Genomic DNA, 24,835 nt, shown 5'->3' with positions numbered 1-24,835 from the left:
GTTCGGTTCAAAATCTCAAGCTATCCCAACATCAACCTTTCTTCTTAATCATTCGGTGTCGTTCGAATTGGAATTGAAGACAAAGAGTCCATACATGTCTGAACAAAGACCAAATCATCTAAATCAGTTTTGACACTGAATCAAGAAGACAAAAGAAGATGAATGAAGATGTGTTTAAATGAAGAATCAGTTGCTGGACGAAGTTGAATCAGGGGTGAGAGAGCTCTAATGGAATAAAGAAAGAGCACCAACAAAACAAAACCAATTCTGATCACTGAAGATAAGCAAAGAAAAAAATTAAAACCCTGTAGGGAAAATGAAATTTTTCAAAACTTAGGTTTAAGGGGAAATTGTTTGTTTTAACGGTTTTAGGGGAAAATGAGATAAAGTTTATTATTTTTAATATATTACTAGTTAAATACCAATTTTACCCTTATACCTACCTAATTATCTTAATTTTTGGGTTTTCAATAGTTAACAAGTACTAATTTGAAAATTTAATAAACTTTGGGTGGGAATAAGTCCTTTGGCCTACTTTTTATCATTGGTAAATTCTGAAATGGACCAAAAATATTGTTTCGTTTATAGATGGAGTTTGGAAGACCCACATATTAAATATGACAAAATTTAATATGATTTATTAACTCGATATAACACAATAAAAAAAGGTTAGGATTATGATTTTCAATACTAAAAGTAGTTTAGATTAGGTTCAGATTGACCTTTAAAAAATTAGATCGGGTTAGGGTTGATACGAAACCAATTTGAATTAACTGAAACTAACTCGAACATTTTAAACAAAATATTATATAACATCATAACAGTAAAATACTCTAATATCTTTTATCTTCATTTGATAGAAAGAGTTTCAACATATAAAATCCATATCCTTAATTTGAATAAACAAAGAAATCGATATTATATCATCAAATACCAAATTTGCATTATCCGAAGACATTCATTTTAATTTAATAACTCTTTTTGACAAAATTGTAAAAAACTATTTGTAGTTTTTTTTTTTTTGTTGGTATGTTATAAGAATTATTGATTTGAACTTATTATGTTTGATGTGTCATATATTTGTTAATAGTTTTAATATTTGTGACAATTACATTTATCATATTGCATTGTTGGTTGTTAGTCTTGTTGGTTATCAATTGCATTATTTTAAAGTTCAATTTATAGACTTATTTGGGTTTTTAATTATGATATTCTATTGTTTTATTCCTACTAGAGATGTATATAATTTGGTTCAAACAGTAAAATTGGACTAAACTACTTAAAAATTATGGTTTGGTTTGGAAAATGATTTGGTTTTGGTTGATAAATTTTTGAAAAATAGTTTTTAGTTTGTATTATAGTATAAGTGATTTTCAAACTCAATCAAACTGTAAATTATATTTTTTAAAATACATATATATAATTATATTTGATAAAATTTTTTAATAAGCAATTAAGTAAACAACTTGTTTTTTTCATATTTATTTATTTTATCATATTTTTTATATTTATTTTACACGTTACTATTATGTAAAAAAATATAATTCAATTAATTTTTTAAAAATAATATGTATTTATAAATAAATGATTTTAATAGGTTTAAACCGTAATATAAATCGGACTAAACCGTATTTTTTCAATTTAGTTTGAAACCTAATATGGTTTAAAAATTTTTTAAACAATTTTTTCAATTCGGTTTGAAAAAGCTCTTAGACCTCACCAAATTGAACCGTGCACACTCCTAATTTTATAATTGATCATATAAAGTAATAATAAAATAAGCAAGTTATTACTGTTAACTTGAAATAGAGCAATTTTGTTTTGACAACACGTCGTTTTGTGTCAAAATATTTTTTGTGTATTTTAATTTGGTAAGTATGTGTTTTTGCGTATTATTTTATAACAAATTGTGCTATTTTTGGACATTTGACAAAATGTATTGTTTTGCTATAAATCATGCGTTACGTGTTTTGAGACAACTTTACTTATTACATAATTTGAGTTTTTCAGGTGGGGTTAGGTCGATACGAAAATATTTCGATTTAGTTTAGGGTTAAAAAATTTTATCACAATTTTATTTTGGATTGGAGTTAGAGTTTAAAGTCTTTAATCTGAAACTTGAATTAATATGATATAACTATGATCCGATGACATAAATTGTTAGATCTGCCATTTATAGAGAAAAATTATTGTTGCTTAAATGCTTCAGATCAATGGCTGAATTAAGTATTCAAATTTTGCCACTTTTTTTGGGTCTATCATATCCTATTTGCGTTCTTAGTGCATGAATTTGATGGAAACTTAAATACTCTTCGACTTGATCGTGTTTGAGCTTTTGTTTTGTTAATTTTCTTTATAGAGGTTCATTACGTTTTAATGGGGGGAATTTTTTCAAGGCCTTTTAAGCTGTAATTATGTTTTACAAGAGATATTTATAATTTGGTTCAAACTATAAAATTAGATTGAATTGTTTTAAAATTACAATTTGAGTGGGTTTAGTTTGTAAAATTGTTTTGTTTGAATTAATAAATTTTTAAAAAACAATTTTTCATTTTGAATTACAGTTTAGTCAATTTTTAAACTGAACCAAACATTAAATCGTACTTTTTAAAAATGCATTTATATAATCATATTTAACAAAATTTTTCAATAAGTAATTTAATATAAAACTTATTTTTTATATTTATTTTATCATTTTCTTTTTATATTTATTTTACATAATTATATTATGCTCTAGAAAATTATGATTTAATTAATTTTATTAAATAATATATATTTAAAAGTGAATGATTTTAAATCGTAATTCATTCGAAACTTAATTATATGCAGCAAAAATTATATATATTATTTATTTTTGTTGGTGACATTATTCATCTTTTTGATAATATTATTTATTTTATTGATTCATCCAATTGATAATATTATTTATCCTGATAACATTATTTCTACTAATAACTTTATGATGACATCTCTCGCTAGTTTAAATTCGATTTGATATTAAATATAATATTAATGGATAAATTATTATTGAGAAAATTAATAAATTGAATATAATATAATAACATTATTAAAAGTTGTTAATCACATTCATTTCTAGCTAAATTTTTTAATTATTAATGATATTTATTTGCATTTAAATTTTTTAGTCGTGAATGACATTCATTTACCTCTAATTTTTTTAGTTGCTAATGATATTCATCTGCGACTAATTTTTTTAATTGTTAATGATATTTATTTACATCAATTTTTTTAATTGTTGATGATATTCATTTGTGACTAATTTTTTTAAGTTACTAACGACATTCAATTACGTCTAAATTTTTCAATTGCTAAATATATTCATTTACGTCAATATTTTTAGTTGCTAATGACATTTTTTTACAATTAAAATGAATGGTTATTTAGATAATTTTCCAACTATTTAATTATAATTAGTAACTTTAATATTAGTTACTAAAAACCAATTTCAACAATTATTTGAAATTAGTTATAGAATCTTTTTCATAACAGTGATTTTGTAATTATTATACGACTAATTAATAGATATTAATTATAATGGGTAAGAAATTTCAAATTTTGTGTTGAATGCTCATTTTCTTATAATAATTATACCCATATAATTCTCGTACTGTTTTTTTCCCATTTCTATATTTACTAAGATTTTTGATATACCAAATTACCAATAAAGATATCATTGAGTGTTTTCAAAATATATGAAAGTATAAAAATTATGTTAAATTGAAGAACTTTAACTATACCATTATAAATTGCTTTCATCCTTAAATAATTGATATTCAACTATTTGAATTTTCAAATATAACATTTTAATTTTTTTTAATTGTTAAACAAATAACGTGTAGATCTTTACTTCAAATAATTGAGTTTTGATTTTAACAGTTGGATTTGAAGTTATACAACATGAAGTCTGATTGCTTCTTAAATGATACAGCTCTGAATTTTTTATTTTTGAATAGTGACTGTTGTAAATACTTTTAATTATACTGAATTTAAGTAAATATTTTTTCATATAAAAAATTATTTATGCTATTACACCTTTTTTTTTTCCAATTTCTTAATATTATATTATTTTTTGATAATTTTAAAAAAAAATTTATTAATTGGTTGACAAACAAGTCAAAAGGCCCACCCCAATAAAATTTTTGGATCTGTCACTGATTGTTGGGGCTTGTTTTCATAAAGTTGAATCGTAACAAAATCCCAGGGCCCATAAATCAATTGATAAGATTAGTGAAAGGTGCTGTTTGGAAAGTGATATATAAAATAAATGAGGTTATCAGGTGGAAGTTGAACATCACTATAATGATTTACAAATGGGGTGGCTGGCCAGCCAAGGCAGCTAAACAAGAGAATAGTAAGAAACTCAAGGGAAGGAGTGCATGTGCATGTATTATATTCTAATCCAATACAAAATTGAAAAATGAAACTGGAAATAACAGCCAACCACCATTAGCCACGTTTCCCACAAGGGTAAAGCAGAGACCTGAAAATTTCGGTTGATGCAAAGAATAGAATCTTGGAAATAGAGAAACTGTTTCAGTGATGAAATGCATGACAGTGACGCTGCTTAGGCAGTCGGCCAGAAAATTCAGAGTTTTGAATGCAGATGGACATTGGAGTTTCCTCAATTTGAGTTGGCATAATCGCCCTAATTGTCTTTTTTTTTTTTTTTTTTTTTTTTTTTTTAGCGCAATACAATGCTTCTACCTCCTTGCTCTAATTCTTTATTTTATTTCTTTGTGTTCTGGATGCTCTATTTCTTTAATCTTTAATTAAATCATAGCTGTTTTTTTTTAACCTTCTTCTCTCCACTTTTAGCTGAAAAGATCTTGTTTTTCTCACTCTAGTTCCTTTAAAAAGACACCCTTTAATTTGTTGTCTTTCTGAGTGGTTTTGTGAGTCCAAAATGGCAAATGCATCTGGGTTGTTCACACCTTCTGTTCCCAGTTTCAGAAGCGGCCTTCAGCCTTCAATAAGGTTATATCGATCTGGGTTTTCTTTCTCTGGAAGGATACTGTGCTCCAGTACCATCCAAGGTTCTAAGAATTCTGTCTCCCCTTCTGAATCGACATTACCCAGGTGATTTTTTTGGAGTTATTCATTGTTTCTTAGTCAAAAGCAGTTTTTAATGCAGCTGCGTCTGTTAATTAGTTGGTGAAAATGGTATTCGCTGCCCTCACAAACTTAAATTCTTTCTTCAATCTTTCGATTTCATTGTTTATAACGCCGTGTACGTTTTAAATGAAATGGAAAGTTTAGTTAATTTCTTGCAATTTATGTAATTATATACGGATTTGAGTTCATTGGTCAATTGCTCTATGTGAGAGCGCTTGTGCCCCGATAAAGAACTCGTAAAAGTGATTCATGGACAAGAATTTAGAGGTTTTATAACGTAGTTGATTTTTTGGTATAACAAGATTTCGGTTTTAATTGATTGACTACAAATACCAAATCAGAATATTTCTTCAGAAGAGTTATCACAATGATTTGATCTTTAGACAGCGGACATCTTAAATAGACAATTGAATTTGAAAAAAATAAAGGATGAGTTTAAAGTTGAACTTCTTAGTCTTCACAATCCATGCCAGTTGGTTGAAAATTATTGCACTGAATCTTGTTTACTTGAGGAAAAAAGAAAAACCTGAGGTACACAGTTTCGAGTTTTACTGGGTTGTGTTGAACAAAGATAAATTCGGTGTAGTTGAATGCCTTAGAGTTCATTCTTTGGTGTTTTCTATTGTTGGTCTTTGAGTGAACTAAGTCAAGGTTACCCCAAATATTTGGACTCACAAATTTCCTTGCTGAATGTTGCCAGGGTCCCATAACAATTTTGAGTTCCTTGAGATGCAATTTCTGGTTTTTACATCATTTTTGTTACTTGAAGTGGCAAATTTTAAATAATTGAAGGTTATGGTGAAGTTCTGAACTCATGACGAAATGGTAAAAAGTTAAGCTTTCAATTCATTTTCCTAAATAAAAGATGCGGACGTCCTTGATATAACCATTTCTTGTTTAAAGTAATCCTAAAAGATACCCTAATTCTATCTTAACATTGAAGCGATGTTGCTTTTTGTTGTGATCTGTTAAAAAGAATTGCGCTAGTGAAGAAAATCAGGGTTGTCATAGGTAGGGGTTCTTCTGATGTAGTTTTTAAGTATCTATTCCTGTATCTGATAGCCCTAATAGTTGCTCATTTGATTGGCAAAATGTAAGAGTTTAAGCTTTGGGCCATCTATTTGGCAGTTTGGAGGTGGATTATGTGCAACTATCTGGTTGATTCATATTTTCAGAACTTGTTATATTGTTGTTCTAAATATTATTATGTAAATGCCAGTTTAAAAACAGGGTTTTATATGTGATACACTGCTTAGAAAAATTTTGGAACAATTGAATAAGTTCTCCTTGTGATCTCTATAATTTTGTAGTGAATGAATTAATGTCATGAGCTTGGTATCCTTTTTCTTTGGTACCGGAGTACATTTGCATCTTCTTCTTGAAGCAATAAACTTATTGGGTAGGAAACTTTCGCTTGTCCTTTTAATGTTTTACCTAGCTAAGTACAATTAATTTCCCCCTGCTTGAAGGAAGTGTGTTCTGTATGATAAATCCTGCTCTGGCCTTCACGTATCTATTGATGTCTGTGTATATTCAAGGAAATGAAACTTGCTTAGAAATTGAAAATCCAACTCTTTGTGAACACCTGGTCCACAAGTGTATCTTCTCATTTTTAACTAGTGTAATACAAAGTATATAGTTTCTTGTAAAAAGCACACTCGTGCACGTGTGTGCACACACTTGCACACACACACACACACACACACACACACACACACACAATACAAACAAAAGAAATGAAAATCAAAGTGCTCTAAATCTCCTTGCCTATTTCCATGCCAAAAAACAGGCTTGTCAGTAAAGGCTGCAAGTTAGTTGGTTGTGGCTCAGCAGTGCCCAGTCTTCAGGTTTCCAATGATGATCTTGCCAAGATGGTTGAAACATCTGATGAATGGATATCTGTTCGAACCGGGATCCGCAATCGACGGGTTCTATCAGGTTGGTTGATACTTGGAACGCATGCTAGGGTCATGTATATTAGCTTTGAAACATATGGTTGGCTGAGCTTAAGCAATGAGGAAGGCTGTTTTTGCTTCACAAATCTGAGCCAAGCTAGTCAGAATTTGGTCTATTTAAAATGTTTCCAACTGTCTGGATGCCTTTTTTTAGGCACTCAGAGATGGTTGAATGTGATCCCTGATGACTTTTAAGTGTAATCCATCCTATTGTTGTGCTAGAGGTCTAATACTTTTAGCTTCTTTGCCTATGTATAACTGATAGTTTATGCATCTACTAGTTTTTTTTCATTTTATTAATTGAATGATGGCAAAAAATAATAATAATATTTTTACTCATGAGCTTCATATTTCTTGAATGGTTGAAGAGCTTAATTTGACCATGGCTTTTACAGGCAAAGAAAACTTAACCAATCTTGCTGCTGAAGCAGCAAGCAGAGCTCTTCAGATGGCAGAAGTAAATCCTGATGATGTCGACCTTGTCTTGCTGTGCACATCCACTCCAGAGGATCTTTTTGGCGGTGCTCCCCAGGTATAGGTCTATGGGCTGGTGTATACCCAAACATAAATGAATGACTGTTATATACAATGGACTTCATTCTTTAACTGAACCATATTTATGTTTCTAATTATGAAAGGCTGCATTTTTCTTTGCATTCTGGGATTGTTGCTTGTTCATGGCATCAGTATCATCTTCTGATTTGTAAACATTCTGATTTATATTACATGTGATACTTTTACTAGGAACATTGAGCAAGTGCGGTCCCTTGATTTTCTTAATTTTGTTTAATATTGTTTAAGTCATCCAAATGCCATCTTTTTTTTTTTTTTTGAATTTTGGAAGTCTTAACAATGAAATTTTAATTTCATTTACATGCATGCTTTACAGATTTTAGGATCATATGTCACTTCTTTTCCTGAGATTTTTGAAAAAAATTTGGGATATTTTTCAACTTATCTGTATGGGGCATCATAAAGGAAAGATGCTGTGTCTCAATGTTTAGAGTTCATGAAAGTTATTTGTCTAAAATCTGTGCACTGCATCCAAAAACATTTTTCTTTGAGATATGGAGAAAAGGATGATCCAATGAGTGTCAAATTGACATATATACACAAATGAGTTGACAAGGATGTTCTCTTACTATTGTTTCTCCAATGTACTCTTGGAGCTGGGGTTGGAATACTAGGGCTAACTGTTTGGTTCTATAGCCTGTTTGGTTGACTTTTGGGGTAGTATTTGAGCTTAATTTGGTTCAAACAATTCTGTTCACCTTTGTTTGTCAAGGTTCTATCAGATATCACCCTGTCACAAACATACTTGAAACATTAGCCTATTCTGGAATTCAGTTCTGCAACTAAAAAAGTTAACCAACGTGATCAGAAATTTGTCACTGAAAACTCTTAAGGAGAATTTTGTGGCAGCATACAGAAATCACAGCCACTGTTGTCTTAAAAATTGGCTAAAGTTTTATGAACATGTTAGACTGATAACATAAGGCAAGAAAAGTGATTCTTCCGGTTGTTATCGCGGTTGTGTTGGTGTAGAATGGAATGTTGTCTAATTAATCTGGAAAATTGTGAGTAAGCAAATCAGTGTAACTTACCATTAGGTTCAGAATTTTCTTCAGATGTGCTCTATTTCCTTGGAGCTTAAATCAATATAGAATTCTGTGGAACTTGATAGTTGACTAACAAAGTAACAATGGGGATTTGTTACTGTTGTTTTTGGCATAGTTCTGTAGGTTGCATAATTCTTGGTGGGCTATATACTTAATTTTCGTTGATTTTGTGCATAATCTATGTGTCTCTGGATTGTGATCTGTTGAAAATAAGAAATCAGAAAACTTTTGACTGAACTTCACAGCTTGGTGACACCAATATCAGGACAACCAAATACACAAAACTGTCCAGCTCAAGTTTCTCCTTTAATTTCCTCTGTTTTGACTTGGAATTGGAAACACTCTAATTTTAATATGTTCTTTTCTGTGTTTCATTGTACTCGTCAGATACCAGAGGCACTTGGCTGCAAAAACAATCCTTTGGCTTATGATATTACAGCTGCATGTAGTGGATTTGTGTTGGGTCTTGTATCAGCTTCTTGTCACATTAGGGGTAACAAACTTGTTTATTTTGCTGCAGAAAAGGTCCCAACTATAGATTGAAAACTAATACATTCAAATCTCTGCTTTACAAATTACAGGAGGTGAGTTTCATAATGTTTTGGTGGTTGGGGCTGATTCTCTTTCTCGATTTACTGATTGGACGGATAGAGGAAGCTGCATTCTTTTTGGGGATGCTGCTGGTGCTGTATTGTTGCAGGTAATAATCTTTGCTTCTCTCTATTTCAAGGTGACACAGTAATGCTTAGGTTTTTTGATTGTGATGCTATTGGAAAACTGAATATGATTGGATAAAGAAATTGAAAATTATTCAAAGATGATTTTTGGGTGTTGTAAAAGGAGGAGTAACTACGTTTTGTCATATTATATAAAAACCAGTCATTTGGACTTGCCATGTCTAGAGGCTTACAGCAACACTCTTTACCAAAGTCCATAAAACTTGGAATTGTATTCTGCTGGAAAGCTAAGAGGACAGTTGGCTGTGTGCCTAAATCTGCTTAGACAGTTTTCGCTCTGCTATATTTGTACTCTGAACCAAATTCTGATGGAAACCAAGCAGAAAGTTTCTAATATTATCTTCAATGCTTTATTTTTTAATTTATTTAACTGCCAGAAATTAATCAAGCTATCAAGTGCTGTCTTGATTTTGTCACCTTATATGAGTATTGGCTAAGAAATTACAATTGGAAACTGCTTTCTTTCGTGATGGAACTTCAGTCCAGTTGCAATTCAATTATTCTGCAGGCCTGTGATGTTGAAGAGGATGGTTTATTTAGTTATGACTTGCATAGTGATGGTGACGGCCAAAGGTATGTGCTGACCAGTTTTCAGTGAACAAATTTTTGTTTCTTGCTGAGGAGGGGAACTGATCTTTAATGTTCATTATTGCAGACATCTAAATGCTAGCATCAAAAGAAATGACACTGATGATACATTGGGATCTAATGGATCCGTCTTAGGCTTCCCCCCAAAGCAGTCATCTTATTCTTGCATTCATATGAATGGCAAAGAAGTCTTCCGCTTTGCTGTGCGAGTTGTGCCACAGACAATCGAGTCTTCCCTTCAAAAGGCTGGTCTGAACATGTCCAGCATCAATTGGTTATTGCTTCATCAGGTATGAGAAATGGAGTCTTCAAACTATGTATTTTGTTTGGTTTTATTTATATTCACCTTCCACCCTGGAGTGTATGCATTTGGCGAATCAGATGAGATCCTTTTGCTGTCTCTATTATTTTTAATGCATTATCTTGGCATATTGGAGAAAAATCCTTTGAAAAAGGGTCAGATCATGGAGAGCTCTAGCTTTCAACACAAAATTTGATAAAGTGAGATTGACAAAATGTTGACTGAACATTCTCCTTCATATGAATGAGAAGAGGTTTTGTGGATGAAAGAGTATTCAAGTAATGATAAGGGTGATAAAATGCAGGCAAACCAGAGGATCATAGATGCAGTTGCAACACGTTTAGAAGTCCCATCAGAACGGGTTATATCAAATTTGGCAAATTATGGTAACACAAGTGCCGCGTCAATACCATTGGCATTGGATGAAGCTGTTCGAGGAGGGAAGGTGAAGTCAGGCCATACTATTGCCGTTGCAGGTTTTGGCGCCGGTCTAACTTGGGGCTCTGTTATTCTTAGATGGGGATGAAAAGTTACTTGAATGTGAAAATTACAGATGACAAGGGAGAATCAGTCAGCAGGCAGGTTCTTGAATTCTTGTTTCTCATCACAAAAGTCCTGCAGGTTCACCGAGGAGGTTGCAATTGTATACCCTTCAGTAGCTCTTTGTTGTTTGTGGGGATTTTTGGCCAACAGTTGTGGCACTTTGTAATAAGTTACATTCTTCATCTTCAAGGTTGACCTCCTTGTTGACCTCCTTGTGGGCTTATCCCCAGGAGATTGCAAACAGAAATTGGCTTGTAGCATTGGCTTAATATACTATAAACAAATCCCATTTGAAGTACCATTGCCTTCACATTGATTTCTTATACTTCTACTATGTTGAGTCGCGGCAAGGCCCCTTCCCGGGCAAACAACATTAAACCGTTATGGCTTCAACCATGACCACAAAATGGTATGTTTTAGTGTTGAGACTTGGGACAGAGCACCCAAACCTGCAAATATTAGAAAACAAACTTGATTAGAAAGAAAAAAAAACACAAATGTATGATTTGGTATAACCCAAAATGGCTTACTCTTAAACCCAATCAATTAATAAAATAATTTTTATAACTACGTGACTTTTCGAAGAGAAAAATCACAAAAACTCTTACTAACATTTATACCCAAAACGTGTTCAAACAAAAAACCACAAACCCAAAAAACTCAATTACACCCTTATAAGTAATAAGAGCACTAACTATTCTGTTGTTGTCTCTCTATTTTTTTAGATACTCCAACCTAAAACATAACAACTATAAGTGAATAACAATTTCCCACCCAAGGTTTCACCTCTTGATAGGATAAATCACATTTTATCATCCAAAATCAAACCTCGTTTAAAAATCATTCAAAAATTTTAAAAAATAATAGCTTCAAATCTCACCTTAATATTTTTTAAACAAGACAGTTTGACCCTTATATAAGTTTGAAAAATTACAATTCAATCACTATCATTTTGTTATTCTTAGCCACCACCCTAAATTGTCATAGTAGCTAAAACTCGTCAAAGCCGACTGAACGACCATCAAAACTTGCCAAAACCAATGGCATGTTGATTGGAACTAGCACAAATTGATTGAATATCCACCGAAACTTATCAAAATCAATGGGAAGAAGACAATAGAGAGGTGACAAATGGTTGAAAAACGAAAAAAGGAAAACATGATTTGGAAGGTAATGGTGGGGGCCGACTAGGCTTGTCGTAATTGTGAGAGATGTTGGGGGATGAAGAAGAAGGTAGTGGTGGCAATCACATAGTTGGGACGGTGAAGGGGTGGGTTTGACCATGAAGAAGAGGGTAAAGGTAAAACAGTTTGGAAAGAAATGAGTCCTTATGGAAATTTGATATTTGAAGCATGTTTTTTAATTTATGTAAGTCTAGGGTAAAATAATAATTTGAAAAAGCAAAATGATTAGGGACAATATGTTAATTTAACTTTTTGACGTTGTGTCAGATTGTTTTTCCATTAACAGAGTTTTATTTTGGATAAGAAAGTATGATTTATGTCATCAAGAGGTGGAAAAGTGTTTTTAAATCAACCTTTGGATAAGAAAATATAATTCACTCCAAAATATAAAAAAAAAAATCTCACAACTTAAATAAATAATAAGTGTGAAATAAAGATTCAAGGCATGATCTCAACAAATCCTTGATGAATTTGAGTCTTAAAATTACTACAATAGCATTTGCAAACGTAACTCGTTTGTCAATTTCTTCACTTTTGGTGCAAGAACTAGAAGGCTTCCATCTTCAGTCCTTCCAATAATTGAGCCTTTATCAAGCATATTCAAGTGATCATTGATCCTCTTTCCTCGTAAAATCACACTATCATTCTTGTACACTATGCACCAATCACTTTGTCCAATGTAATATGAGAAGCTTGTAAATTATATAGGATGCTGCTATACAAATCCAAACTCTACCAAATGGCTTGAATATATAAAGTATGAGATAGACTTTACGTGCTAAAACCAAATATAGACTCTAATAGATCCATTTGAAGGGATAAAACACATGATGAAAAGCTATCACTTTTTATATATTTTTTTAGATACAAGAGCAGCCTTATATACAATTTATAGAAAGACTGTTTTAGGAAAACTAAAATGCTGCACAAATCTATCCTAGAATAATGGTAAATCAAATAACAATTCAAATTTTCTAATTTAAACTTCCCTATAATTTCTCTTTCAAATATGTTGTTAACAACTCAAGCTAACACCCCCCTCAATTTGGTGCAAAGATGTTTGCAATGCCTAACTTGACTAGTGAGTTATGAAATGTCTTGCTTAAGACAACCTTCGTAAGGATATTCGCCAATTGATCTTTTGATTTTACAAATGGAAATTGAACTATTTTTGCCTTAAACTTTTCCTTGATAAAATGTCAGTCTACTTCAACATGTTTTGTTCGATTATGTTGAACTGGGTTTTGTGCAATCTCTATGGCCAATTTATTATCACAAAATAGATTCATTACAAAACCAAAGGAATAGCCAATTTCTGCTAGTAACCTCTTGGGCCAAAAAAGTTCACAAAGTCCTATAGCCATGATTCTGAAGTACAACCACCCTTGTTTCTTACTTCTCCAAGTGACTAGATTTCCACTTACAAAAGTGAAATAACCTGATGTAGACTTTCTATAAGTAATACTTCCAACCTAATTTGAATCCATATAACCATCAATATTTAAATGTTTATATTTCTTGAACATGAGTTCTTTTTTTGGGAAGACTTTAGGTACCTTAAAATTTGAAGCACATCATTCATGTGATCTTTACTAGGATTATGCATGAATTGACTCACCAAACTCACCACATGAGTAATATCTAGATGTGTACGAGAAAAGTAAATTAATTTTCCCATAAACTGTTGGTACCTTTCTTTATTCATGGGTATTTGGTTCAAGTGTTCTCCCAATCCATGATTTTGAACTATTGGTGTGTCTACAAGCTTACAATTAAGCATTCCTATTTTGACCAACAAATCAAGTATATATTTCCTTTATGATAGAAATATAACTTGGTTTGATCAAGCTACTTCAAGTCGCAAGATATATTTTAATCCCCCAAGGTTCTTCATTTTAAATTGAGCTGTCAAATGTTCCTACAAACTAAAAATCACCTCCTTATCATATCTTGTAATTCTCATATCATCAACATAAATTATTAAAGTCATTACCATCCCTCAATAATGCTTCAAAAAAAGATTATGATCTGAATTGCTTTATTTAAAGCCATGTTTCTTCATTGCCAAGCTAAACCCTCCAAACCATGTTCTAGGTGATTGTTTTAATCCATAAAGTGTCTTTTGTAATTTGCATACAACTTTAGTTTGTGATAAATGAAAAACCCCTAATGGCAAATTAATTCTAGAAGGAGATTGGGGGATTAGTGAAATACTCCAAGAGAGATAGCTTGGAAGAGTGGACATAGGCTGAGTTATGTCAATCCATTATATATCACGTGTTTGATTTTCTCATCTCTCAAACTTATATTTTATGTTATGTTATTTTGATTGTGTTGATTATTCAAAATATCTCTTCTCATTCTCATAAATTACATTAAAATAGTCAACATTATTTAAATTAAATAAATTAGTTTAATTTTTTAATTTGGTAAAGATTGTTTTAGATTGTCTAATTCATCCTCCCTTTTAATCCATTCAATCCTTCAAATAACTTGTTTGGAAGAGACATGACCGATGAAGTACTTGATAGAGTAAAAGAGGGTGAAAAAAACCACTTTTCCAGCCCCTGTAACTAGGTATGTCATTTCGTTAGTAAAACTATAACAATTGCACAAATCTATGCTTGAATAATGGTAAATTAAATAACAATTTAAAATTCCTAATTTAAGTTTAACAAGGAAGGAAAAACTAGCCAAAAGGTCTAAAATTTTTATTCGAGAAACAATCTATGCATAATTGTTCAAAGGAAAGGAATAGTCATGCATCGACATATAATTTGAGTTTTGTATAAAAATGAATGACCATGCATAGGACATGTAAGATTATTCACTAATAAGAGTAGAGATGCCATACATGGCAGATAGTCGTACAAAAATCCTATATGATCATCTGTGACACATAGGATTGGACAAAATGAATGTATGTAGAAGTGTACATGAGCGTTCATATAGTTAAACGATGATTTAGCCCTTACGACTTATGTACAGTCATGAACATGAAGTTGGAGACTCATTCATGACGTATGAATGTATGATTGTTCAAGTAGACAAATGTTCGTACAAGCAGTTAAGGCATGAACGATCAAGAAAGGAAGATCATGAATATTCATGTTAAGTCAGAGCACACACCCATCATGAGCAATGCAAGGTCATGCATAAAAAAGAAAATGGATGAATGTTCATAGTAAATGAACAACTGTTCGTAAAGTTATCTTGTGAAAATTTAAAGGACAACAGAGGTACGTTGAAGTACCAAGGTGTGTCTGAGAATCATGAGCATGTATATAATAGGTAAAAGCTTGACAGAGCCCAAGATGAGAATCGCATTTGATTGATGATTTTTTTTAGAAACAATTTTCCAAGAAATTGATTTATGCATGTTTTTTAAGAGTAAGGGGATTGATTGGGACATACAGATCTCATAGAACACATGTGGAACCCAAATTACCCTGATTACATGTTTGAGGCACAAAGCTTTTGTAGATAGAGAGAGTTACTGCCACCCATGAACACATGATTTTGAGATGTGTTTTCTTGAAGGCATTGCAAGAAGGCATATGTGACACAGGCTATGCACTCATATAGAGGTTTTGTACCTATAGAGAGGACGCACAATTTACTGTATGTACCCATAGAGAGGTGTACACCCATATAGATGTGTTATGAAAGTCTCCATCAATTGGCACACATAGAAAAGTGTCAAGACAAGTTCACACATACTTTGAATTATGATAGTCTGAAAGATTAAGTCACGTGGCTAGGGTATCAAATCTCTACCTTGACCTAATCTGATTGATATAGAGATTGATTTTGAAAAAGAAATATTTTTTAAAGATTCTTTCACCACAGATTTTGATAAAATTATTATTCATGCATTACATTTCTTGTCATCCAAGTCTAGGTCTAGAGAAGTATCTTAGACGACAAGAGAGAATACAAATATGAATGCTGAGACTAGAATTAAAGGAAGGAAAGAAAGGATTAATTGGAGTAGATGCTCCTACTTACTGTGTGTTTATTACCCACTCCTTTTCGTTTATGTTTCGTAGGTGAGAGATGATTTGACAGTTGTCTGGCAGCTGGTGAATGATGGAGTAGGCATGAGTGGACATTCTATTTGATGGTTATGTTTTTTAGTTTATGTATTAAGACATGAATAAATGTTATGATTTTATATATGATTTCGTTAGATATTAATTACACAAACTTGATTATTTGTTAGTATATATGACATATGGGGATATTCGTTGCAATTGATTAAATGAAAAGGGCTTTTTTTTTTTTTTTGATAAAGGAAAAGTAACACTTCTCTTCAAATGATAGATTTATAGAGAGAGACGTTATATTTACTCTTGAACACAATAGTTAAATCATCTGCCCTAAAATTATAACTTGATAGTACGTGGTCATACGAAGCTGATGTGAAGCCATGAAGGGAGTATTAAATTGCGAATGAATTGCAACGTTTTATTAATTTGGACCCTAGTTAGTAAAAACACATATTATTTGCATTTATTTCATGTTCTCATATAATTCATGCATTAAACATATTGTTTTAAATTTTTGAACTTAAAATATATTAAATATGTATTTTATACGTTTCCTATATTAAACACATATTTTTGTTGTTTTATACATTTTTCATTTTTTGTAAAGTACGAAAATGCCTCTTACATGTTCGATTAATTATCATAATAACATAATTATATAAAACAAAAAACTTAATTTTTTGTCATCCAAATCTCTAAAGTGTATTTTACATTTTCAATGACATTATGAAGGTATTCTATAAATCTCCCATATACATTTAATTTTCTTAACTCAAATATCAATAAATCACAATATTTTGGTGATGATTTGATAGAAAATTCATAAAATGATAATCGAAAATATGTTTAATAGTCAATTATATACCTTATAGTTGGCAAAAAAATTTATGAAATAATATTTGTTGTGATGATTAAATCTTGATTATATATTATGTTATATTAGATTTAATACTCAATTAAATATTTTATATTTAAACTATTTATTTATTTTACCCAGAAGATCTATGAAAATGCTAAAATTGTTATTAGTATTATTGTATATTTAAAAACTTTTTTTTTGACAATGTATTGTATTAAACTCATATATACACATTTCATATATTTTTAGTATCTGAAATTTATGACTTTTTTAACAAACATATTTTTTTACTATTTATTATATTATACCGATATAATTTTTATGTCTTTTTTTCTCATTCTCATATTTCCTAATTAGGCCTTGGACAACTCCCCCGGGTGATTAGAATAATTAACTGATATGTTAGATTATGTTAGTTAATTAATATCTTTAGGCCAGGCGTGAGAATTACATTTGTATGTGCCAGTATAGATTGTAAAAATCGTTTTAACGAATTCGTAATGAAATGAAATTAAAAATATTACCCTACTCCGTTGTTCTCTGCAATTGTCTTCCAGGGCATTTTGCTCCGTTCTAGCTATAAACACCACTCACATCAAATTCAGATCAAATATTCTTCACCAAAAAAAATGCCAAAGCCTTTGTCTTCTCTCTTCTCTCGGGAAAAACCGCAGACACTTTCCTTCGAAGAATACTACAGAAAATGGTTTAAAACTCTCAAGAAAACCCACCTTCCCCTCATTCAACGCGCCCTTTCTTCATCTTCTTCACACACTCTTCTCTACTCACACATTGACCTCGTCCTCCAACACTTCCTCGCCTATTATGACACCTTGGACCTAGCTACTTCCAAAGAAAACCTCCCGCACCTTCTCTTCCCTTCTTGGCGCAACTCTCTTGAAATCCCATTTCTCTTTCTCGGTGATCTCCACCCCTATCTCTTCATCAACCTTTTAAGATCCTTTCTTGATCAAGAAAACCGTCAAGAAACTGAAGAAGAAGAAGAAAAGAACACTTGCCGGGTTGTTGTCGTTGGTCTTGATAGACCCTGGCAAGTGGTGATGGCGTGGAAGAATGTATCCAAACACTTGATGAACCACATCGATCAAATAGAATGTGGGTTAAGACTAATGGTTCCTGCATTGACTGGGAGAATCAAGAAGATACAAGGTGGTTTTTTGGGGAGGATAGCAGAGGATTGGGTGGATGATAGTGATGGGAAAAGAGAAAGGATTAAAAAGGCAATGGAAGAAGAGATGGAAGAAATGGTGAGTGTGTTCATGGATGCGAATAGACTGAGAAAGAGTGTGATTACAGAGATAATCAGTGGGTTGAGTGTGTATCAAGCAGCTTTATTTCTAGAAAGTTTAGCCCAATTCCTTGTTGGGTTGAGGGAGCAGGAAGTGCTTGGTGAATTCAAACGCTGCAACATTCCCATCAGAGATAAATGAAAGGGTTTTTATTTATTCATATTTCTTGGTCTGCAATTCTCAAGGAACATCTTGGCTACAAGTTAAGTCTTCTCATTTTTTGGGGTTGATTTGAAATTGTTGATTATCAGCTGTTAGGGTTTAGGTATAATTTGGATAAATTCGGTGCAACTGGTTACTTGGGAGTGACAACACTTGTATCAACTTAAATCTGTTGCAAGTAATGCAGATTCTCATGATTGTTTGTGCTGAATCAATTAACGGACGTGTTTTAGTGGCTTCATTATGAGAATGCTACTTCCAACATTTTCTTTTTACCTCTAATTCTTTTTTTTAATCAGAAATAAAACAAATAAAACTCAAAATTTAATAATCGATTTAATAATTACTGAAGATAAAAGTTAAAAATTCATTTTTTTACCACTAGTTTATGTCTAATTTGTAACACCTAAGGACTAGAATGCTTAGTAAATAATTATCAGTATTTTTCCATTTTAAATTGTATAGGGCAACTGTCAACATGACAAATTGTGCATAGGCCATAGCACAATTGTCAACATCAAAAATTAAAATAAGACATTACATTCTCTTATTCAAAATTTTATTCATGGACATTTTTTCACTTCAAAAAGATAAAGATATAAATATATTTACCATAAATAAAAAATCATATTTTAATTTTATCAATAGAAAGATATGTATTTATTATAAGATTAATGTCACTTGCAATTCTCAAAGACAAACAAATTATATTTCTTATTATGTGAGTTCTTTTATCCATTTGGTGGCTGCATGTCTTCAGGCTTTAATAAATAAAAGAGTAATATTATATATATATATATATATATATATATATATATATATATATATATATATATATATATATACACATATTTTTTTTAATACATTTTAGGTATACAGATAATATATTATTATATGAATGAATGTTGTTTTATTTTTAATTCAAAATCATTTGTTCATATAATTACACATCATTTATACATATAAATTATTTATAAAAAATATATATACATAATTTTATTGTATATAAAAGCCCAAAAAATTATTTCTTATTCAAGGTTTGATGCAAACTGTACTTCTCACCATTAACTATAAAAAATCTAAATACGCATCTGTTTGTTAAATTTTATTGTTACTGTCAGGGGTACAATAGTCATTTAACTAAAATATTAAAACAATTAAAACTTTATCACATTTCTCCCTTAGATTTAAAAGCTAATATTTCCCCCTACTCCAAAGTTAGAAAATTGATCATTTCCCCCCTAGAGTTTCATTTAAACTTATCCTTCTTCAGCGAGTTTTCTTTGGCCAACAATCGACCTCCTTCCTCTATCACGGATGACCATTGATACCAACTACAACTTCTTCTATCACTAGTCTTAGTGTATGTTGGCGGTAGAGGAAGTTACAGTTGATATCAATAGTCGTCTACAACATAGAAAGGAGGTCAGTTGTCGGTCAAAGAAAGCTTCTCAAAGAAAGATAAGTTTAAATGAAACCCTAGAGGGGAAATGGTTATTTTTCAAATTTTGGATGTGGAAAATGTTAATTTTTAAAGCTAAGAGAGAAATGTGATAAAGTTTTAATTTTTTTAATATTTTAGGTAAATGACGATTTTACCTTTTGACAGTAACAGTGAAATTTCATAGACAAGTAAATATTTAGATTTTTTGTAGTTAACAAGTGAGAAGTTTCATTTGCATCAAACTTTGTGTGAGAAATAGTCTTTTGGCTTATATAAAAACATACATTACAAAAGAAACAAACGTGGAGAGGCCTACAAATGAGACATTTGGTTAATATTAAGTATCTCAATATTTAAAAATAAACGTTTATGTTTTTAACATTTACATATTTCCTCGTGATTTCATTTCCTATATTTTTATAAATATCTTTTTTTTTTCGTTCGTTTTCACTTTTTTGCATTTTTGCGTTCATTTATCCTAGCTTAAAAAGTTACATTAACATATGGATTTCTAAACAACTGCAAATAATATTGGCCTTGTCATTTTCACCGATGGTGGATATGAATCGGTTTGAGTCTGAATATCCTTTTATTTGAGTTTAATTTGAATGAAAATGGTCCAATTCATATTTATCGAGTTAAAATTAAGTCCGACTCAAGTTTGTCAAACTAAAATTAATTTCAACTCAAATGAAAAATGGCTTAGTTCAATTCAATTTGAGTTTGATTTGATTTTATAATTCAAATCAATAGTTTAAATTCGTAGTTTGGTTTAGTTCGAATTTATAGTTCAAATTGATAACTCAAATTTATGATTCAAATTCATAGTTTAAATTCATGATTCATTGATAAAATAATGTCATTTTACCAAATTATATTCAAAATTACTGAGTCGAGCCATGAATTCGAACTGAATCAGGCCACAAATTTACTATGAATTCAAATCGAATTAAACCACGAATTTGAACTACTAATTCAAATTATAAATTCAAGTCAAATACTTTCTAGTTTGAGTTTGGTTCGGTTTAGAAAAAGAGCAAAATCTTCCGGCTTAGATTCTGTTCGAATTTAAATTGAACTAAATCGAGTTGGTTCAAATCATATCAAGTCCTAGTTTTTACCTCTGGATTTCGGAATTTCATCCTTAACTGCTATCACCACAAATTGTAAACCTAAGCAAATGGAAATGGCCTATACTTGAAGTATATTGTGGTGATTCCATCTGTTATGCTAAATCGAAACATTAATGTTTTATACAAGGAGAAAGCATGTGTAAGTAAGATTATCAGGGCATTTATGTTCATAATGGAACAAAAGAGTTGAAGGAAAAACATATGTAAGGAAGTTTCTTCTCTTAGAGAATTTTTTAATTTGGGTTGATATTAACTATAATTTTGTTTAATAATACTAGATAGTTGAATTGTCCAATAAAAATTTATGGATGAATTTAATGTGATGAATAATTTATAAGTTATTATCTCAGTAGACCACATTGGCATGGGTGTAATGTTTATTGAACTTTGTTCAATAACATACTATATATTAAGTCTACTCTCCAAAACCTAATGTAATATTTGAACGGCCAAAAAACTTGTTCCCACTAGGGATGACAATTTGGGCCCAACTTTAGGGGTCCCGACCCTCTCCGACCCTAACGGGGAAGGGGACAAGAATGAAAAAAATCCCCGCAATCGGGGACGGGCCGGGGATGAGGATACATATGTCCCCTCCCTGCCCCTATCCCCGTCCCTTTATATTAATATATTTATTTAAAATACTAATATATTTTTATAGTTTTAAATTATTTATGTTTTTCAAATTTATTTAGGTTTTTGTTGTGCATATTAAAGGAGTTAATAAATTATATTTATGATATTTGAAATAGTTGATTAATTTTAATTTTGCTTAATTTTGTTATTTAATATATTTATATTGTATTTATAAGGTAAAAAGAATATATTTCTTTTTCGGGTATAGGGAGGAGATTTTTCTTTGCGGGGAGGGGAAGGGGAATCTTTTTCATCCCCGTAGCGGGGACGAGTCAAGGACGGGGATTGATATCCCCTACGGGGACGGGGATTGAGATCCCCACCTCGCCCCTCCCCGTTGCCATCCCTAGTTCCCACCGAAGGTTTGATGTAATTCCAAAGTCTCACCCTCCAATTTTAAAAACTCAAACACTTATTCATAAGTTAATTTCTGTTAAAAATCTTAGTTAGAATTAAGGATAAAAATGTTATTTAATAAAAAATTAAAGTTTTATCATATTTCCCCCTTATTTTTAAAAATCTATCATTTCCCTCTCACCTAAGGTTAAAAAAATAAACATTTTCCCCTTAGGGTTTGTAGTTTTGCCTTACTGTTGCTCTTTCCGTGATCGTAGCCAACCAACCTCCATACCAACGCTCTTCTCTCTCCTGAACAATGACTAATCATCGGTTAATCAAAGGTGGACCAATTTGTGCGTTAACCGATACATAGATGATTGAAAGAAGAAATAAAGTCCTATTCTAGCTAATTTATGCGTTGATGGATGCTTCACATCAACGAATTGTCGACCCATCTCTGGTTGATTGACGATTCGTCGTCATCCAAGAGAGGGAGGAGCACCAGTATGGAGGTTGGCCGACTTAGGTCATAAAAGGAGCAGTAACAAGGCAAAACTACGAATTTAAGGGGGAAATGTTTGTTTTTCAAACCTTATGTTAGGGGGGTGATAGATTTTTAAATCTTTGGGGGGGGGGGGGGGGGAGAATAAGATAAAATTTTAATTTTTAATTTTTTTTATTAAATAATGATTTTATCAATAATTTTAACTGAAATTTTTAACAAAGATTGATTCATCAGTGGGTGTTTGAATTTTTGAAAGTTGATGGATGGACTAAAAGTACATCAAACCTTGGGTGGGAACACATCTTTTGACCTATTTTAAAAGTACAATAGTTATACTAATTAAAAATTGTTGTTCAATAAGCTTTAAAAAGAGGTAGACCAATCACCGCATTCAGATGAATTTCAAGATATCTGTGGATTCAAAAGGCACGGCACATTAGGTATTCTTGTAATGTTAAAGTAACTTAATTTACTTTGTTTTGTGTATGTAAATTTATCTTGCATGCTGTTTTATAGCTAGAAGCATTAGGTTATGAAAGTAGAATTTTAAAATTGAAATTAAGATTTATTAATTCTGAATTAGGAATCCAAAATTAGGGTTTGAATTCAATTTTAACTTAGGGCTCTAAAAAATTTCGTGACGAATTAAATCTTGCATTACAGTCTAAAAAAGTAGAAAATGGGCCATCGTTGGCATGGGCGTTTCCTTCTTCTTCTACGTCTTTTCAGTGCGAATATGAGGAGGCGACACCGTGTAAGCCACCGTCAACATGTTAGCAGTTTCCTTTTTGGTCAAAAATCAAAATCACCCATTGTCAAATGAGTTGCAAAGAGCCAACACAGAGAGAAGAAATTGGCAGCCAAGGATTATGTAATTATGGGTCAAAATTGGATTTGGAAAAGGGCCAAAGCACTATGTCCCACCCAAGGTATACGTTTTTTGCAAATTCCCTCTGTTAACTTTGAAAATCCTATTTAACCACCTATGAGCCGTTAAACTTAACTGAGTCCGTTAGTCATATTATTTTTCCTTCCAAACCTTAAAAACTAACATTTTCCCCCCAACCCCAGTTTTCAAAAACTGCATTTTCCCCCCTAAGGTTTCCAAACCTTCAATCCAATTTTTTTGATGACGATCAACGATCTCCAAACACCTGCTCTCCTTCTCCAATAGCCCCTCCTTCTGGTCGTACACTTCTGACGCTTATGATGTCATCGTCAATGAAGACGACGCATCTTCGTCGAGACAAAGAAGAATCGTCTTCATCTCTAACGAAGACGCATCGTCTTCATCGATGACAACACCTAGGAGGGGAAAACATCGCATGATCGGAAAGAGGAGAAGTCAAGGAGGAAGAGATGTTGCCTGGAGATCGTCGGTCATTGCCGAAAAATTCAAACCTAAAGTTTGGAAACCTTAGAGGGGAAAATATTATTTTTGAAAACTTGGGTTGAGGGAAAATTATTAGTTGTTAGGGTTTGGGGGTAAAAAAAAATTAAATTTAAGTTTATTTTTAATATTATAGATAAAATGATGATTTTACCCTTAAATCCGTTAATCTGACGTTTTTTTAAACCGTCTATGGGTAGATAAATGGGCTTTTTAAAGTTAAGTTGGGGGAATTTGCAAAAAAAAACATACCTTGGGTGGGAAATAGTCCTTTGGCCTTTGGAAAATCTAAACGTCTGACCAACTATGACGGCACGTGAAATAAGCAATTTCATATGCCTCCTAATAAATAGGCAATTTTCGTGACAGCATTGTGCGGCGTATATCTTTCTTATACGGTCGTATATTTCATTTAAAATTATTTATGTGACTCTTATCCAATAAACTGATGTAGAAGACCATGTGCAAGTGTGCAAACTTCTATATACGACTATACAATGGCTTAAAATTAAGGCCAAAAGACTTATCCCCACCCAAGGTTTGATGTAATTAAAAATCTCATCCTCAAATTTTTCAAAATTCAAACACCTATTTATGAATTAAATTTTATTAAAAATTTCAATTAGAGTTAACGATAAAATCATCATTTAATAAAAAAAATTTATAAAATTAAAATTTTATCATATTTCTTCTCTAGGTTTAAAAATTTATCATTCCCCCACCTATGATTTAAAAAATAAACATTTCACCCCTAAGCTTTGTAGTTTTACCTTATTGTTGCTCCTCTGGTGATTGAACCCAACCAACCTTCATACCGACGCTTCTCCTCTCCTGAATGATGACAAATCGTCAATCTATGATTCATCGGCGGGAAGACTAAACATCCCGCCAATGATTTGTCATCATCTATAAGAGGAAAAAGTGTCGGTATGGAGGTTGGCTAGCTCC

The 24,835-nt window shown here is 31.5% G+C and overlaps 2 protein-coding genes and 1 long non-coding RNA gene across 3 annotated transcripts; all 3 read left to right on the top strand.

The window, feature by feature from the left end:
• Positions 1 to 4,421: 4,421 nt before the first annotated feature.
• On the top strand, positions 4,422 to 11,174 carry LOC123204677 (3-oxoacyl-[acyl-carrier-protein] synthase 3 A, chloroplastic-like). Its single transcript, XM_044621461.1, has 8 exons — positions 4,422 to 5,097; positions 6,923 to 7,071; positions 7,484 to 7,620; positions 9,095 to 9,200; positions 9,289 to 9,407; positions 9,953 to 10,017; positions 10,100 to 10,322; positions 10,638 to 11,174. The coding sequence occupies exons 1-8, from the start codon at positions 4,925 to 4,927 to the stop codon at positions 10,857 to 10,859; spliced, it is 1,194 nt and encodes a 397-aa protein (XP_044477396.1). The 5' UTR covers positions 4,422 to 4,924; the 3' UTR covers positions 10,860 to 11,174.
• Positions 5,108 to 6,834, top strand: LOC123204678. Its single transcript, XR_006499600.1, has 2 exons — positions 5,108 to 5,891; positions 5,926 to 6,834. It is a non-coding gene; the product is annotated as an uncharacterized LOC123204678 (long non-coding RNA).
• A 6,423-nt stretch (positions 11,175 to 17,597) lies between the features above and the next one.
• On the top strand, positions 17,598 to 18,419 carry LOC123204283 (protein INAPERTURATE POLLEN1). Its single transcript, XM_044620894.1, has one exon. The coding sequence runs from the start codon at positions 17,598 to 17,600 to the stop codon at positions 18,417 to 18,419; it is 822 nt and encodes a 273-aa protein (XP_044476829.1).
• Positions 18,420 to 24,835: the final 6,416 nt, after the last annotated feature.

The sequence above is a fragment of the Mangifera indica genome, chromosome 20 (assembly GCF_011075055.1).
Source record: "Mangifera indica cultivar Alphonso chromosome 20, CATAS_Mindica_2.1, whole genome shotgun sequence".
Lineage (NCBI taxonomy): Eukaryota > Viridiplantae > Streptophyta > Magnoliopsida > Sapindales > Anacardiaceae > Mangifera > Mangifera indica.
The sequence above is the reverse complement of the archived record's forward strand: the minus strand, read 5'-3'. Positions and strand labels throughout refer to the sequence as shown.

Excerpts from the sequence above, each read along its gene's own strand:
- LOC123204677 (XM_044621461.1), top strand. The coding sequence starts at position 4,925 with ATGGCAAATGCATCTGGGTTGTTCACACCTTCTGTTCCCAGTTTCAGA. Across the intron at positions 9,201-9,288 it reads AGCTTCTTGTCACATTAGGG|GAGGTGAGTTTCATAATGTT; the intron begins GTAACAAACTTG and ends TACAAATTACAG. Across the intron at positions 10,018-10,099 it reads AGTGATGGTGACGGCCAAAG|ACATCTAAATGCTAGCATCA; the intron begins GTATGTGCTGAC and ends TCATTATTGCAG.
- LOC123204283 (XM_044620894.1), top strand. The coding sequence starts at position 17,598 with ATGCCAAAGCCTTTGTCTTCTCTCTTCTCTCGGGAAAAACCGCAGACA.